General features: G+C 38.0%; 1 protein-coding gene across 3 annotated transcripts; it reads left to right on the forward strand.

Moving 5' to 3' along the window:
* Window positions 1-95: 95 nt before the first annotated feature.
* SLC38A2 (solute carrier family 38 member 2) lies at window positions 96-12653 on the forward strand. 3 transcript variants are annotated; one of them, XM_035901780.1, is made up of 14 exons: window positions 96-206; window positions 343-458; window positions 3556-3629; window positions 3727-3819; window positions 4021-4102; window positions 7212-7294; window positions 8307-8365; window positions 8494-8643; window positions 9375-9454; window positions 9552-9652; window positions 10032-10156; window positions 10857-11001; window positions 11119-11216; window positions 11946-12653. In XM_035901780.1, the coding sequence occupies exons 2-14, from the start codon at window positions 367-369 to the stop codon at window positions 12042-12044; spliced, it is 1281 nt and encodes a 426-aa protein (XP_035757673.1). In that variant the 5' UTR covers window positions 96-206; window positions 343-366; the 3' UTR covers window positions 12045-12653. The 3 variants fall into 3 exon arrangements, with proteins under 3 accessions (XP_035757673.1, XP_035757674.1, XP_035757675.1); XM_035901781.1 differs by lacking the exon at window positions 96-206 and adding an exon at window positions 2733-2892 and having other exon boundaries at window positions 370-458; XM_035901782.1 differs by lacking the exon at window positions 96-206 and adding an exon at window positions 2736-2892 and having other exon boundaries at window positions 371-458.
* Window positions 12654-15364: the final 2711 nt, after the last annotated feature.

Here is a 15364-nt window from a genome sequence, read left to right on the forward strand (position 1 = left end):
TCTGGGGGTCGCCCCGTCGGTCTTTCTTCCTCGTGTCCCTGTGAAGCGGGTTGGAAATGCTGAAGGGGAAGTGAACACGCCAGCCGCCCGCGATAGGCGCTAATGATGCAATATTTTTTTACAGCCACTATGCGGATATTGATCCAGAAAATCAAAATTTCTTGCTCGACTCCAATCTTGGAAAGAAGAAATATGAAACTCAGTATGTAAGTAGACAGCAATAACGTTTCAAAAAAAAAAAAGAAAAAAAGAAGAAAAATGCCTTCTTGCCAAATTTGTTTGTTTTAATTCTGAAATAAGTAACAACACTCTATTAATTGTTACCTATCTCCCTTTTCTCAGCATCCGGGTACTACTTCCTTTGGAATGTCAGTATTTAATCTGAGCAATGCTATTGTGGGTAGTGGCATCCTTGGTCTTTCTTATGCCATGGCTAACACTGGAATTGCTCTTTTTGTGTAAGTATCTTTTGGTTCATCAAAAAAAAAAAAATGATCTTTCTGCTGTTTAGTTAATAATGGAAAAATACTGGATGTAAAAATATGACCTTTACAAAATACCCAGTCATTGCTGTAGGTGCAGAATTGTGTCTTAGGATTTGATTTTTAGAATTTGTGGCTTGTTTTAAATAAAGAGTTTGTAATACGTTCTGAAGGACTTGCAAAAATTAAACAGATTTCATTGCAAGTTCTGCAACCCCCAAAACGTTTTAGAGTGACATGTCCTTTGCTTGGCTGTAGTTCCTCCGTGAGTTACTGATAGGCTTCCCTTGAAAATTCCATTAGCCGAGTGGAAAAGAGAGGTGCTGCTTTAAAGACTGAAGTCTGTATGAGCTTTTTCCTTCAGAGTTCACTGATTAACGACAACCAAAACTTTTCAATTAGTCGAAGTCATAACTGCACAAAAAGCACAGGGTCGGGCCGCAGAGAGTTAGAAGAAACATGCAGGCAGATGAGGATGATTTTATTTGTCTCTTGCAAGTCTGGCCGTGTCTACTCTTAAAACAATTTCTGTGGCCCTGTCCTACCGATTAGGGACGTGTTCTCCTTTTCCTCAGCTGACATAGTTGTGCCTGTAGAGGTACGATGTAACTTAGACCAGTAAAGAAATCCTTTTTATTGCTCTGCTTCTGCTCAATTCAGGGAACTGGTTTCAGCTACACCTAGCAAAACTGCTTTCTTGCTGTAAGGGAGGGATGTGGAATAACCAGCATATCTTTATTGGTGTGCCTATGTTGGCAAAAGCTTTCAGATATAAGACAAGACCGTAGCGATGCAAGTGGCAGTGGCATGAGGGGACAGTGACGTACAGTGCTTCTACATGTCTTGGGAAGGCACAGTTTTTGTACACTGGAGGCAGTTCAGGTCACACAACATGCAATACAAGTGACTGATTGCAAATGGGAATCCATGGATATGCTTAAGGGAACTCTGGGGTTTTATCCTGGAAATAGATAAATGTGCTGAAAGTTCGAGAGCAAGTGAAGAGTAACAAATTTTAGTTCAAAAATTTGCCTTACTCTGTTGACAGATTTCCAGAAAGTTGTAGGTCAGGTTTGCTTCCAGATGTTTCCCAGTGTGTCAGGGTGCTGCTCAGGTTTCCTCAGGAAACTACCGATGTGTAAAGTTTTGATCTGAAGGATTTTATTTGAAATATATGGTGACTTGTTAACTTTTTGCTAAGACTTTCACTTACTTAGATGATGCTAAACTAAATGAGCAGCTTTGCATGAATTCGGGAGAGAGAGATACTTCATCTCTAAAGGTGTTCTGCAGCACATCTAAGACAATCAGCGTAATGCACGTTAGAACATCTCCAGGTGAGGAAAGAAAGAATTTAAGGTTAGATATTTGAACAGGTTTGCATATAATGAGGGTCCTCTGTCCATTTAACAATTGGGTGCTGAAGTCGTTTAGTTACCTTTCATTTCCAGATGCTGCATTCAGAGCTAGTTGGGTTAGTACTGATTCAAAGATAAACTAGCTTATTACCTTTCAAAACTTACTGTAGTTTGTGTGATTCCGAGGCAGGAAAGCAGTTAGCCCCTGATGAGACTGAGGGCATTACAAATATCCTTTAATAACTAGGTTACAGATTCAGATCCAGATGCAGCTGATGGAGGTGGTGAATTCTTTGAAGAATGTGTGGAGTCACTTGTGTCAGTGCTGTGACTTTTCACTTGTGTCAGCCCTAAATAAATGAGTGATACGGTCTGGAAGCCAGAAACTGAGTGAGCTTCGAGATGAGTTTGCTGGCTGGTCTTGTCAGCACCGTAGGCAGCCATTCGAGGTTAGGACCGAGGAGTCCAGGACCTGCGCTGTTTTAACGAAACTTAACCCTTGCGCATCTCGCTGTGCTGTTTCTAGTTGATGGCTGAATTAAATCCTGGTTCATCTCTTACCTGTCAGAAACACAAGAGGTTTATTTGTGTGCGTGTGTTGGTGTTGAATTGGCACAGTAAGGCAAGCTCCCTGGATTCCTTGTGCAGATCTGTGAAGCTTTTCTCAGATGTTCTTGTTGGCAGTTCTTTGTGCTGTGTTGACTAGTTTCACCGACATTAAAAATGACACAAAAGGAAATGTAAACTATTCTGGGAACTCTTAAGTGGAGCTTGGCGTTTTTGAGCAGATGTGCTGATTCTTAGCTTTCCTACAAAGCAGAACGCTTGTATTGATATATGAAAGGCCAGAGTTTTTTTTTTGAATGTATTGTAATTTTCCACTGTTCTTCAGCAGCTGAGAAGTCCCCCCTAGCGTGCTACTCCAGGAAGTGCATTTGTTGTGGGAGAGATTTGTTGTTGAGATCTCCGACGTTGCAAATGTGCTTCTGGAAATAACGTATCTTGCGTGTAAAAGCTGTGGGGAAGATAAACAAGCCACTAGCGATTCCCATGTAAGCACACATGAAGGGTAACTTTTGAGCAAAGGTTGTTTAGTTTTTTTTTATGACAAAAGATGTATTTCCATTTTGAAGACACAGCTCTCAATACATATGAATTTTCAGTCAGCTCTTTAAGGCTTTTGCATTTTCATCCTTACATAAAAAAGGCATAACACGGGTTTAAGCTGAAAAGCTGATTTGTTTAAGACCAAGAGATAATCTTCACTTCAGCTACAGTTAGTCACAACTCGTTGTTCAATAGATCCATGTCACACTGTTGACCAAGGATAGGGAGACAGGAGAAATACAGTTTCTCACAGTAATACAAAACCATTTCCAGTGATACTTTATTTATATCAAATGTGGCCAGTTATAATGGCCTGACATTGCCAGTGCTGATGCCACCTTATGTTGAATATGGGCATTGTTTAATCCTACGCTAGAATTTCTCTCTATGCCAGTGAAATGCATTTTAATATAAAAGCCTTTCTAAGCTAGGCATTAATTGGGTTTTCAGAATGCTTTTAGCTGGCCTTAGAATCTACAGGTTTTTCCCAGATAGTGTTTTAGTATGATTCATATTTGCATTTGATCTGCTTTTATTTAATAAGGTTACAGTAAGTCACTTATGGCTATTAAAAATTTGCATGTTTTTCCTCCTCCCCCCCCCCCCAGGATACTCCTGCTGTTTGTCTCAGTATTTTCGCTGTATTCGGTGCATCTCCTTTTGAAGACTGCCAACGAAGGAGGTACAGCAAATTACTATTTTACAGACATACGGTATTTGTTTCATGTGATGTCTTTGTGAAACACACCCTTCCAATGGGTTATTTCATTTTCTTATAGGATCTTTATTGTATGAACAGTTGGGAATGAAGGCATTTGGTATGGCTGGAAAACTTGCTGCTTCTGGATCCATCACAATGCAGAACATCGGAGGTGAGGACGAGATCTTAAAATACCTATACTGTCCATAGTAATTGTTCCCTACTTATTGTTGGAGACTTTTTTTTTTTTTTCACACAACATGTATTCATTAACTGCTTGTGTTCAAGTGAAGTTATGAAACATGTTATGTGATTCTTGCATCTTGTGGCATATTCTATATTTGTAATGATCTATGATGTTATTCACCTACAGCTATGTCAAGCTACCTCTTCATAGTGAAATATGAGTTACCATTGGTCATCAAGACATTTTTGAGCATCGAAGAGACCACAGGGTAGGTGTTAGAACTCCTCATCAGAGAAACTATTAGGAGAAACAAATACGGAGACTGTACCTATTTTTATATGAAGACCACGTTCGGTACACCGTAGGGTAGCTTCTTACTCAGACAGAGATACAGTAAGTTTGCCCTTCCCCTGAATGCTGCACTTCATTTAGATCCAGCCTGTCCTGGGAAAAGGGTAGAAAAATACAGGTATTGCATCATATTACAGAAAGCTGTTCTCTAAAGAACATCAGGTAAGTGTTAATGTGTGTACCAGTCAGTACATAACTCTCGATAAGGAAAGGTAAATGTGGTTATCGTGGTGGTTTTTGGTAGTTTTTTTGGTTTTGTTTTTTTTTTTTTTTTCCTTACTGTATTCCAACTCGTTTGGACTGATTTTTTTGGTTTTCTAGTGTTAATACTGTGGGAAGTGATTAAATGTAAGACTAAGTGGCACCTTATTCATTATGTAATGAATGTCTTAAGGAACAGTTCTCAAAAAGACACGGGGATTAAATGTTGAACTAAAACAGAGTTTACATGCCCAAGACTAAAACGTTAGCCACGTTGCCATTTAGCCCTGGAGACACCTTGACTCCATAGCGGCTTTCCTACTTGGCTTTAAAATTGGGTGCATTGGGTAGGGTTCCTGTTATCTAACCATACCATCTGAAAGTTAGGTTTTGAGCTCATCATTATTCTGGTCTTTGTATAATCAGTGGAGGAAGGTGATACTCTCTAGCGGTCAGTTCAGTGCGCCTGGCTTAGATGCCTGTTTTGGGCATCTCCAGAGCGCCGATATATCACTCTATTTTGAGAGGGTGTGTAAAAACAGCTATCTAAAACAAGATGCCTGACTTCAGATGGATAGAGTTAAGTGCTATAAATCTCACTCTTCAGAGTTGTACTTCTGTGCCTTGTCCTGAAGTGTCCCAGTCTTGAGAGGGCTGAGCAGCTCAAGACTCCAACTTACACCTAAGCCTGAGTTCAGAAGGTAGGCATTTTTCTGCCTGTGTTCCCCAAGGGGTTCAAGCCATTTGGTGGTGTTCATACAGCTTGCTGATAGATATTGTCATGACAACAGTGCTAGTGATTTTTTTTTTTTTTTTTTTTTTTTTCCCCCTTCTCTTTTAATGTACTTAAAGAATGCACCCACCCTATGTACTTAATAGTGTAATGTTTACAAATTCTGTCCTGGAAAGGTTCATTTCCCTCCTTCAGCTGAATTCAAGTCCTTATTTTCCACTTCTTAAGAAAGTCCCTGGAGTAGCCAGTACTGATGAGGGGGCTTGGAGGCAAGTATTTTTAACTGTCCCATCTTCAGAGAAGAGTTCACAATCTGTTGCTGTTCAAGAGGGAAAGTTAAAAGCTGTGAATGTCACTGGATACAGCTGCTGCTCTGCAGAGCTGGTGGACAAAATTCAGGAACCCAGATTTGTATCTTCAGTGTTTTCTTGTTGGCTGGTAGTAGGTAGCTGTACGCTGATGTAAAGTAAATCTTTTCTCAGTGCTCTGGCAGTTATGGACCCCATTTAACTGACTCTCTCCGTGCATTGCTTAGGGGAGTCTGGGTGGCTACCATTGGCATGGATTCCACTCTGGCAGCCTGGTGCCTAAAATGTAAGCACTTACCTGTTTAAATGTCCCAAAATAATGCTTACTGTAGAAGAAATATTCTGGAATTCTGAGACAATATTACAAATACTAGCTTTATTATTAAAATTTGTTTAGCAATTTTTGAAATCGGCTGTATTTTAAAGCTGTGCGATGCCATTCTTTACTCTTCAGCACAGAAGAACTTCTAAGTCCTTGGTCTGGAAGTCAGGATGCCCTTCACGTGGTGCATCCACCATAACAGCGCACGTTCTTATGACTGTATCAAATGCAAGGAATCTCTGTGCTGTGGTTGCTTTTAAATTTACCACAAGACTACTACTTTTTTTAAAAAGGGAACAAAGGTATATGACATTAACATCCTATACATCTGAACTTTCTAAAATACTTTTTTTTATATTCAGTTGTCCCACATGAAACTGGAGAAAGAGATGACCAAATTGTTTCTGCATTTACTGCATAAATCCAGAGCAAGTCTGTTAAAGTTATTCTGTATTTTCACCAGCATATATAGGCTTATAATTCAGTAATTGAGCTTGAATGCACAAATTTCCAATTGGGTCATTAATTTTTCTTTGTTTACCTAAATAGTAGACAGTCCATTTTAAAATGACTACTGTTAGCTGATACCGTAACAGGATATAAAGTATTAATATTTGGGAATAAAATGCTTAGTGTTACTTGAATTGCTGAAAGCATATACGATGTTCCTGTAGGACAGAAGAAGAAAGCAGTTACCCTGCCACGATTAAATACTCAATATTAAGTTTTTCTATTAGTTCAGTGAAATTGCATTATGTTTACACAGATATTTGTTTTTCTGTGTTTCAAAGGAAGATGTTAATCTTCTAACACTCAAAAATGTTTTGTCAAAAAATAGCTGCTGCTTCCTATGGAATAAATGACCAAAATTATCTGAAAGAAAAAATCTTCTGAGGTTCTTACCATAGTTTCCCTACTGAAGGGGACTAAACATGCCTCCAAGAGACTCCCAGCGCTTGTTGGAGTTTTCTCAGCCAGTGGGCTTGAGCTACTACTGCCTTGACTCCAGCCCTTGCCTGTTTTTCTTTAACTCCTGCAGGGTACCCAACAGAATTTTATTTCCACTAGAAGTGGATCACCACCCTGCTGGGGTCCAGCAATATTCTAATACATCTGGAGAGTTGGGAACCAACATTAAAGCAAATTACTATTTTTTTGCAACTGATCCCAGTTGACTTCTTTTCTGACCAGTCATTTACTCTCCTGTCTTCTGATTTTCAGATGCATATTAATTTTAGAAAAGGACACTAAAGGAAAGGCACAATGCAGGTTTGGGGTGAGATAAGAAGGTATTGTAGGGCTTTAGGTCCATATAGTAAGTTGAATGCTAGCCCTTTGTGAGATCAGGTACTACATTTTTTTAAGTAGCCATATGTTGTAGGAGAAGATAAGAGTGAAGACTAAACTGCAAATGTCATTTTTAAATACTTTGATTACTTACAAATACTATCTTTTTCTACAGAGAATGGTACCTTAACGGTGACTATTTAGTGGTGCTGGTGTCTGTCATCCTCATTCTTCCCCTGTCCTTGCTGAAAAATTTAGGTAAGCAGTAGAGTACACTCAGGAAAAAAAAATGCATTGAAAATACTGTGGGGAAATGATTTGATGCGGTTTGATTCTTGAAGTACTGTGTGAATTAACAGCTGTCTCCACACTTGCCTCTTAGGGGCTAATCAGTGTTCAGGTAACTGTGGTCAGTCTACTTAGAAAAAAAGAGGGGGGTGGGGGGGGGAAAGTCAAGTATCTTAAGTTACAGATGTGTTTGTGGAAAACGAAAGGACAACAGATAAAGGTAGCTTTAGAACAAGGCTCAACAGTAACTTTGTGTTCTCATCACGAAGTTTGACCTGTTTTGGTCAGTAGTGAAATAGTGTAGTATTGTTACTGGCTATCCTATAACAGTCTTGAAAGAATAGGGATGCTACCCCTGGACAAGTTAAATTGTCTTTGCAACGTAAATAGAAGTCACCTTTTTCATTTTAGTTCCCAAGCAGTAGCAGAATACTCATACCAGATGCTTCATCTGAAGTGGCTGTGATTCGGTGATATATGTGAATAATTCAGTTAATGCACTTATTTGTTCAGAGAATCCTGTAGTGGAACCTTACTAACTGAGAGTCTCAATGTGAATTACTTTCTCATGTTACTACTTCCTTCAAATGAAGTGAATCAATAAAAACAGAAGGGAAAAGGCTAAATTATCTCATAGTGCATTTTTACTAGAATTAATCCTATAATCTTTCTTAGGATATAATAAACAGTTCACATAGTTGTTGGTGTAGGATTTTTGTTGTGAGGTTTTTGTAAGTTATAAAATTTAATACTACAGACTCACTGTGTGCACAGACCCTGATCTGTCTTTGAGAACTTTCAGATCTGAGTTGAGGTTAGCGAAAAGTCAATAAATAATTAACTTCTATGTAACACTAAGAAAATGGCAATCTAAAGAGATAACTGACAGAATACATTTTGTCATAAAGTTACTACTTGAATAGTGTTTCTGTTTATTGTACCTTAGATTTATTTTTTTTTTTTTAATCTTTCTTGAACACAGGATATTTGGGCTATACCAGCGGCTTTTCCTTACTTTGCATGGTCTTCTTTCTGATCGTTGTAAGTATGATCTTGCAGACTTTCAGTGCTTGTAAAACAGCATTTCAAAGAGAAATTAAGCACAGTTTCTGAAAAGTTTTACGTACTGCATTAGTCAAGTAACAATAAATGCATGGCTTTTTTTCTAGGTAATTTGGAAGATGTTTCAGATTCCTTGTCCTGCGGAGAGTGACATCATAAACATTACATTAGTAAATGTGACAGCGGCACCTTTCTTAAATAAAAACATAACAAGTGATGATTTGTGCAAGCCAAAATATTTCATCTTCAATTCCCAGGTAACTGACTAAAAATCAGACTCTCTGTGGAAAATAACTGAGAGACTAAATACATACCAGATAAATTAGATCATTTTTCCTTCAAGTAATTACCCAGCTGTAACCTTGGGCTGTGCTAAGACTTTCTGTTCCAGTAGAGTTAGGCACTGTTTACCTCCTGTAGACTGGGTGTTTCCACACTCCAAATACACAGAAATTAGAGGAGATTGAGGTGCCTGCCTGAGATGAGTGGCAATAAACGCATCTCATTCTCCAGCATAGCATTTCTCAAGCTTTCTCAAGTAAATTAGTGAAGCATTTTAAAAACTAGATTGCAGAAGAAGATGGAAGTAAATAGTAAAAGCATGTGAATGGGAAATGTATGCCAGGGTTTGGGATAGACTAAGTTCCTGTTCACAGAGTCTTGACTCTCATGAATGCTCCTAATTACAGTGATGAGTCCCCACACATGGGGAAGAAGGGTAATAGCCATTACCAAGATCAGGCTGTAATGGCTTAAGCCTATGAGATGTGGAACATAATTCTGAATGTGTGGTACCTCAAGGTCTGGATTTAAGAAAATATGAACCTATTGGTTTAGTTTTTGCCAGAGTTTCAGTTGTAAAGAACCTGGTCTTCATCAAAAACTAAACTGATGCCCAAGTCAAACTGAAAAATCTACTGATTTTTTTTTTAAAACTAAATTTCTAACATCTGTTGAGATACTTAAGAAAGATCCTTTTGTTTTTCAGACTGTCTATGCTATCCCAATCCTAACATTTTCTTTTGTCTGCCATCCTGCAATTCTTCCTATCTATGAAGAACTGAAAAGGTAAATGCTAGCGATGTGTCTGTAATTTCACTAAACAAACAAAAGTAGTATAAAAACAGTATGTTCTCATTTCTAACAATGTTTCTTTTTCTTACAGCCGAAGCCGTAAAAGAATGATGAATGTGTCCTATGTATCTTTTTTTGCCATGTTTCTCATGTATTTATTGGCGGCTCTCTTTGGATACCTGACATTTTATGGTGAATATTGCCTTCTTCTCTGCTTTCTTTTAAATGAATTACATTCTGCAAAACCACAGTATTATTTTTAAGTTAGAGCAAGCAAGCATTTACTGTGGGTTCTAAATATACACTGTTTGTTGGGGGTTTGTTTTAATACTTCTATAAGTGCACTCCTAAAAGGAGATCACTAGTAGAATTAGGCCCAAGGCACAGGATTAAAATTGGATTAAAACAGACACAGTGCCTTCAAGTTATGCCTGTGGAAAATGGAGACATGCTTAAGGAGCTGATGAGGCTTTCAATTCGTATTGCTGTAACTGTAAAATTCGCTTAGGGTTTAGAGCAGAAGTGGTTGTTTGAGAAGTGTGTCAACCACATCTACTGTTTTTCTTTATAGGAAGAGTCGAACCAGAACTGCTTCATACCTACTCTACTTATCTGGGTTCTGATGTTCTTCTTCTTACTGTGCGTCTCGCTGTACTTATGGCTGTAACCCTGACTGTACCTGTAGTTATTTTCCCAGTAAGTAACTAATTTTTTTAGTCTTACTACCATTTTTTTATTTTCATCACCCGCTGCTGCCGTCATTTACTGATTTGGCAACTCCTATTTATAGAATTTTTCTCTTGCCCAGAAAAGGAAATTTGTTCTAATAAACTTGATTAAATATGTCTATACTGTTAATTCAAATAAATAATTGGGGAACATTCACAAAGCAGTAGATACAAATACATTCAATTACGTTGTTTTCCTGATATGTTTTTAACTGGGGGAGTGGAGCAGACTGCCCCTTTGTAAAAATACTTGTGCTATTGTATTATCAGCTTACTAAAGTCAGTGTGGTTTTGTAATCACGTTGTGAATGTGAATTCTGGCCGTTTAGATGTGTATTGTTGAGCAGCATCCTTGGATGTCACAAAAATTAATTTTTGTTAAAGACAGATGTTTTTTCATTGTTTTCTCCATTACTGGCTGTGCTTTGAAAATCTAAATCACTGAAAAGAGAAACAGACCAGAAGCACAGAGCTGCCGCTCAGATGCAAGAAGTAAATATTTTGCGGGGGGGGCAACTACTTTCATGTCTTTCATCTTCTATTAAAATCTGAAGTGTCCAGGAAAATGATCTTAAAATACAGAAGGAAGGTCTCATTCAGGTGACAGTCACTGACTTCTACGATGAAGACTAAACTGTCTTGTTTGCTTTTTTTTCCCTCTTCAAAAGATCCGCAGTTCCATTACCCAGCTGTTGTGGGCAGGGAAGGAGTTCAGATGGTGGCGTCACTGTTCCATTACAGGTGCTCTTCTGGTGTTTACCAACGTGCTTGTTATCTTTGTCCCTACTATCCGAGACATCTTTGGATTCATTGGTAAGCATTTTCACATCAGTTCAAGTAGTCTTTCAGATCTCGGAAAATGCCCTTCCGATCTAATTAAATTATATTTATCTGTTTATGAATATTTATTTCTATGCTTTTTAAATGCAGGTGCATCTGCGGCTGCCATGCTGATCTTTATACTTCCTTCTGCCTTCTATATCAAATTAGTGAAGAAGGAACCAATGAAGTCAGTGCAAAAGATTGGGGTATGTATAGACAAATACATAATAGTTACACTTGCTTACTAATGCAGAGCAAGAACTTCAGTTTCCTGCTTTACAACTTAAGAATTTTGAAGTCCCGCTGAAGGTAGTCAGTGAATTGGCATTTAATGTTATCTTAGTTGCATAGGTCCTCAGAACTGAGGAGAGAGCCATCACAAGGCTCAGTTCACTTCAGTGACTTTTCCTACCCCCCAGTCTCAACAACAGTTGGGACATTCTGTTGCTGATAAGAACCAGGTGTCAACAGATTACCCTTAAGATCTATACTAAAAATGTCTTGCTGTTCTCCTTTAAATTTTCTTTCAAGACTTATTTACGTGATTTCCCCCTTAAAGCTGACCTCCACCCGTCGTTTGGGTCATCCTGGCTGATCTTGGTGCTCTTGCTGGTCTTAGGCATACTGACTCAGAATCAAATCTTAGACATACTGAGTCAGAATCAAGTTGGCGTAGCCTGACTGGTATCAGCAGCTACATTATTTTTCCTCAGTTGAGGTTGAGGCCAGCTGTACTGAAAATAAATGTGTTTTTTTTTTTATTTGAAAAAAGACCCCCAAGTATGAGAAAGATATGTAGTTCCTTATTGTTTACTGTGTTCTTATCTGTTTTAATTTGTTCTCCATGAGCAATAGCATTTGTGCCAGAAATGGGTATGACTTTATGGGTATAGTAGCAGAAACTGAAATCCTTCTTTTATGTTTTCTTTTTTCAGGCTGCATTCTTCTTTCTAAGTGGTGTACTTGTGATGACTGGGTGTATGACACTGATTATTCTAGACTGGACCCACAATGTTGCATCTGATGGCCATTAACTGTCCTGATTTAATCTCTAATACTCCACTTCAAATGCCAGTGTTCACTCAGATACCTACTGAGAATGAAAATGAGCTATTCGGCTTCCTTTAAAATGCAGATTCTTTGTTGATGGTTCTTCCGATTGTAGAATACCTGAACTCTGTCTTTAAGAAACTATTCTGCATGATGGAAGTGGATATTGACATCAAACCACCTGAGTGTCTGGCTGAAGGAAGTGACAACTTTATTCCATTCCAGAGAATGGACAGAACTCTCTGTAGACTTTTATCAAGCCATGTTTGGCTTTCGTCATTGTTACTTGGATATTTTGTTACTTTACTTGAATGTGCCTAATGGAACCAACTGATGTGAGAAATGACTCTTTAATTTACAGCAAAGTGTTTAAATAGCCAATGAGAGAGAGAGAAACGCTATTATTTTTTGTACCAAAAAATTCTTATGGACCTCAAAAGCACTATTTTGACTTTGAGAAACATTTTTCTAAAAAGAACGAAAGAATGGTGTAGAAGAGCTCATTAAAAAAAAAAAAAAAAATTTGATCAGTGTCCTAAATTAAATCAAGTTTGCCTTTCTGTAGAGGCATAATTAGAAGAAATCTTATTTTAGAAAATAATTCTAATGACCAAAATTAAAAATGAACCAATTCAAGTAAAAATTCTCCAATCATAGGTGCTTCCCATGAATTTCACTTCATTCAAAGCAGAGTGAACATAATCCTGAAAAATCATTCGTCAGCTTACTTAAGTAACCACGGTTACCTTAGTTCCCCAAAATTATGTGGAAGCCCAAATTTTCAAGCTTTAAAAAACCCCACCCTTTAAGAATGGGTACTTTTGAGAAAAACGTAGCTAATCTAGAAATTGTAAAGATGGTGTTGACGTTTCCCTTCTTGAGGTACTCAATAGTGCAATTGGGTAAAACAGGGTTTGGGGGTTTTTTGCTTTTTTCTGTGGGTGGTTTTTTTTCCTGTTGTAGATGCAAACAGAATGGCATTAGAGCATTAATGTAAAACTCCATCCTGGAGTTGCATCTATTAATAAGGTCATGTTGTCAGTCATAGCAATGTTGGGATTTTTTCTGTCTGATCTATCTTGAAACACTCTGTAGGAAAACAAAAAGGTCTTAATGTAGTTTACTAGTTGTATAATATTCAGAAAGTGTACAGTATTTCTCAAATTACTCATCCATTATTGGATTTTGAATTACTTGACTATTCAGTTTCTGAGTCAAATCCGCAAAATAACTGCACCAGTATTTCGTGCTTGGTACAAACTCTCTTCACATACGCAACTGGGATTCCTCTTCCAATTTATACTGTATAGTAGTGTTAAAGGTAACCTCATAGACTGGATAGTCATCTCATACTTGTTAGCTTCAGAAATAGGTAAGTTTCTTATGAGCCCTAGCTAACTAGCTGATGAAACAGGTGCTGTATGGTTGTGACTAGCTGTTTTGTTTCTAGTGCATGTTTACTCTTTCATTCTTATCCCAGGTTGAAGAGAAATAACACTTGTGTAACAGCATACTTGGCTTATAAGAGGTTCTCAAACACAATATTGGGTACAAAAGCCTAGATAGAGATTATTGATGAAATAATCATGGCAGTGTGGTCAGCTGTCTTCATCTGACATGACGCTTCAAAAATCCAATCTACAAAGTTGCGCTGGGTCGTTGTGTCAGAGGGAACAAGTAAGGGCCTGTAATCCATTGATTAGACTGTGCCCGAGACATTTTTGCTCTAGCAGAATTGATCAGGAACAAATCTAAATGATCGTCACTGTTTGGCAGATAACATCGATCTCTGCCCAGCCTTTTAAAATCTATGAAAACAAATGGCAGGTATTTTGTATTGATGCTTCTGCATGACTGTAAGTACTGGTCACGAACTCTGTAGTGTAAAACTGTACTGAGAAGTTAGATTCCTCTTGTGTTTGTGTTACTAGTTCAGTGGTACTCAACTGGCAATTAACGATCCCGGAATCAGCACTGGCCAATGCTCCTTAGGTACTTCTCTGCCTCAGGTACTGTACATCCACGGCTAACTATCCTCCGTTACCTGATCTCCACGGAAGTGCTGAGCGTGTGCCGCCTCAGTACTTTGGCAGCTTTTCTTCTCCCTCTCCGCAAACATAGAAAGGTTGGAAGAGGATTAAAATGTTGTCTGCCTCTGAGCAATTTGTAGCACATAGGGGATGAAGTGCTTCCCTTGCCAGCATTCAAAAAAAAAAAAAAAAAAAAAGAAAAACTGAAGCAAGTGAGAAATACCCTGCTTTCTCTCAGTAACCACAGAAGAGGAAGGAGGTGTAAATGAGAAGTTGCTACGCGGTCCTTCTGAGCAGCCAGAGAGGAAGAAGATTTTTGTGACGACACCTCATAAGATATCATACATGTAACTTAATTCTCTGAATGTAGCAATTTCCAGATTTTAGACTATGTGTTACATTATTTGATGACTGGCTTTTCACCTGCAGTAGTTGAGTTCCACTTGGCTGGGTTGATTTCCAATGCCTGATTTATTTAATTACATGATTTTTTTTTTTTTTTTCCCAAGCCTGTCTGCTTAAAAGTTACCTACATTACAAACCACCTGAAAGAGCAGCTTCAGTATTAAACCACTGTTTTGTCACCTCAGTTAGACATTACTGTCTTCCATGATATTTCAGTCATAAATGTAACATGTTATTTATAAAACATTAATCCATTGAAACTAAACCTATTTTTCAGTATTTATGATAGTCTATGTACATAAGTGTATGTGTGTATATACTGTAAGTATAATGTATATAGTGTAGCTTTGGAAACCGGGATTTATGTATATATTCCTCTCTCATTACTGATTATTACATCATTTCAAGGAGTTGTTCATGTTGTACATCTCTATAACAACTGTCAAAGGAAGGACTCTTTTACAGCAAAATGTAATGCCTACAAAGATGGAAGAAATGTGCTCCCCCTAAAGTGTGTAAGAAAACAAAGATTGTATTTATTACAAATGTATATGTTACAATAAACACAGGAGTCACTTGGGTCCATAAAAAGCATTGTTCAGGTTCATGTATACTTTTTCTCTAGAATATACCATGGGTGTTAAGATTTCCTGAATGCAGCAGCTTAACAACTTCTATGGTCTAGCGTACTTGTTAGGCCACCAAATTCAGGCATCCTGCGGTACCTCTGTGTACAAATGTAAATAGCCACTGTATTGTTAGAGGCCAACAGCCTGGCTACAGTTGTTGGCAGCAGAGTGCAACACAGTTTCAATGAAACATTGTATGTTTGTTTTAACTGAAATAAATAAATAATCCGAAGAAATCTT

The sequence above is a fragment of the Egretta garzetta genome, unplaced genomic scaffold (assembly GCF_000687185.1).
Source record: "Egretta garzetta isolate BGI_Z169 unplaced genomic scaffold, ASM68718v1 scaffold349, whole genome shotgun sequence".
NCBI lineage: Eukaryota > Metazoa > Chordata > Aves > Pelecaniformes > Ardeidae > Egretta > Egretta garzetta.

What these genes read in the sequence shown, in the direction of transcription:
- SLC38A2 (XM_035901780.1), top strand. Translation starts at nt 367, where the DNA reads ATGTCAGTATTTAATCTGAGCAATGCTATTGTGGGTAGTGGCATCCTT. An exon ending in AGCATCGAAGAGACCACAGG is followed by an intron (nt 4,103 to 7,211) that starts GTAGGTGTTAGA and finishes CTTTTTCTACAG; the next exon opens with AGAATGGTACCTTAACGGTG. An exon ending in TGGTCTTCTTTCTGATCGTT is followed by an intron (nt 8,366 to 8,493) that starts GTAAGTATGATC and finishes CTTTTTTTCTAG; the next exon opens with GTAATTTGGAAGATGTTTCA.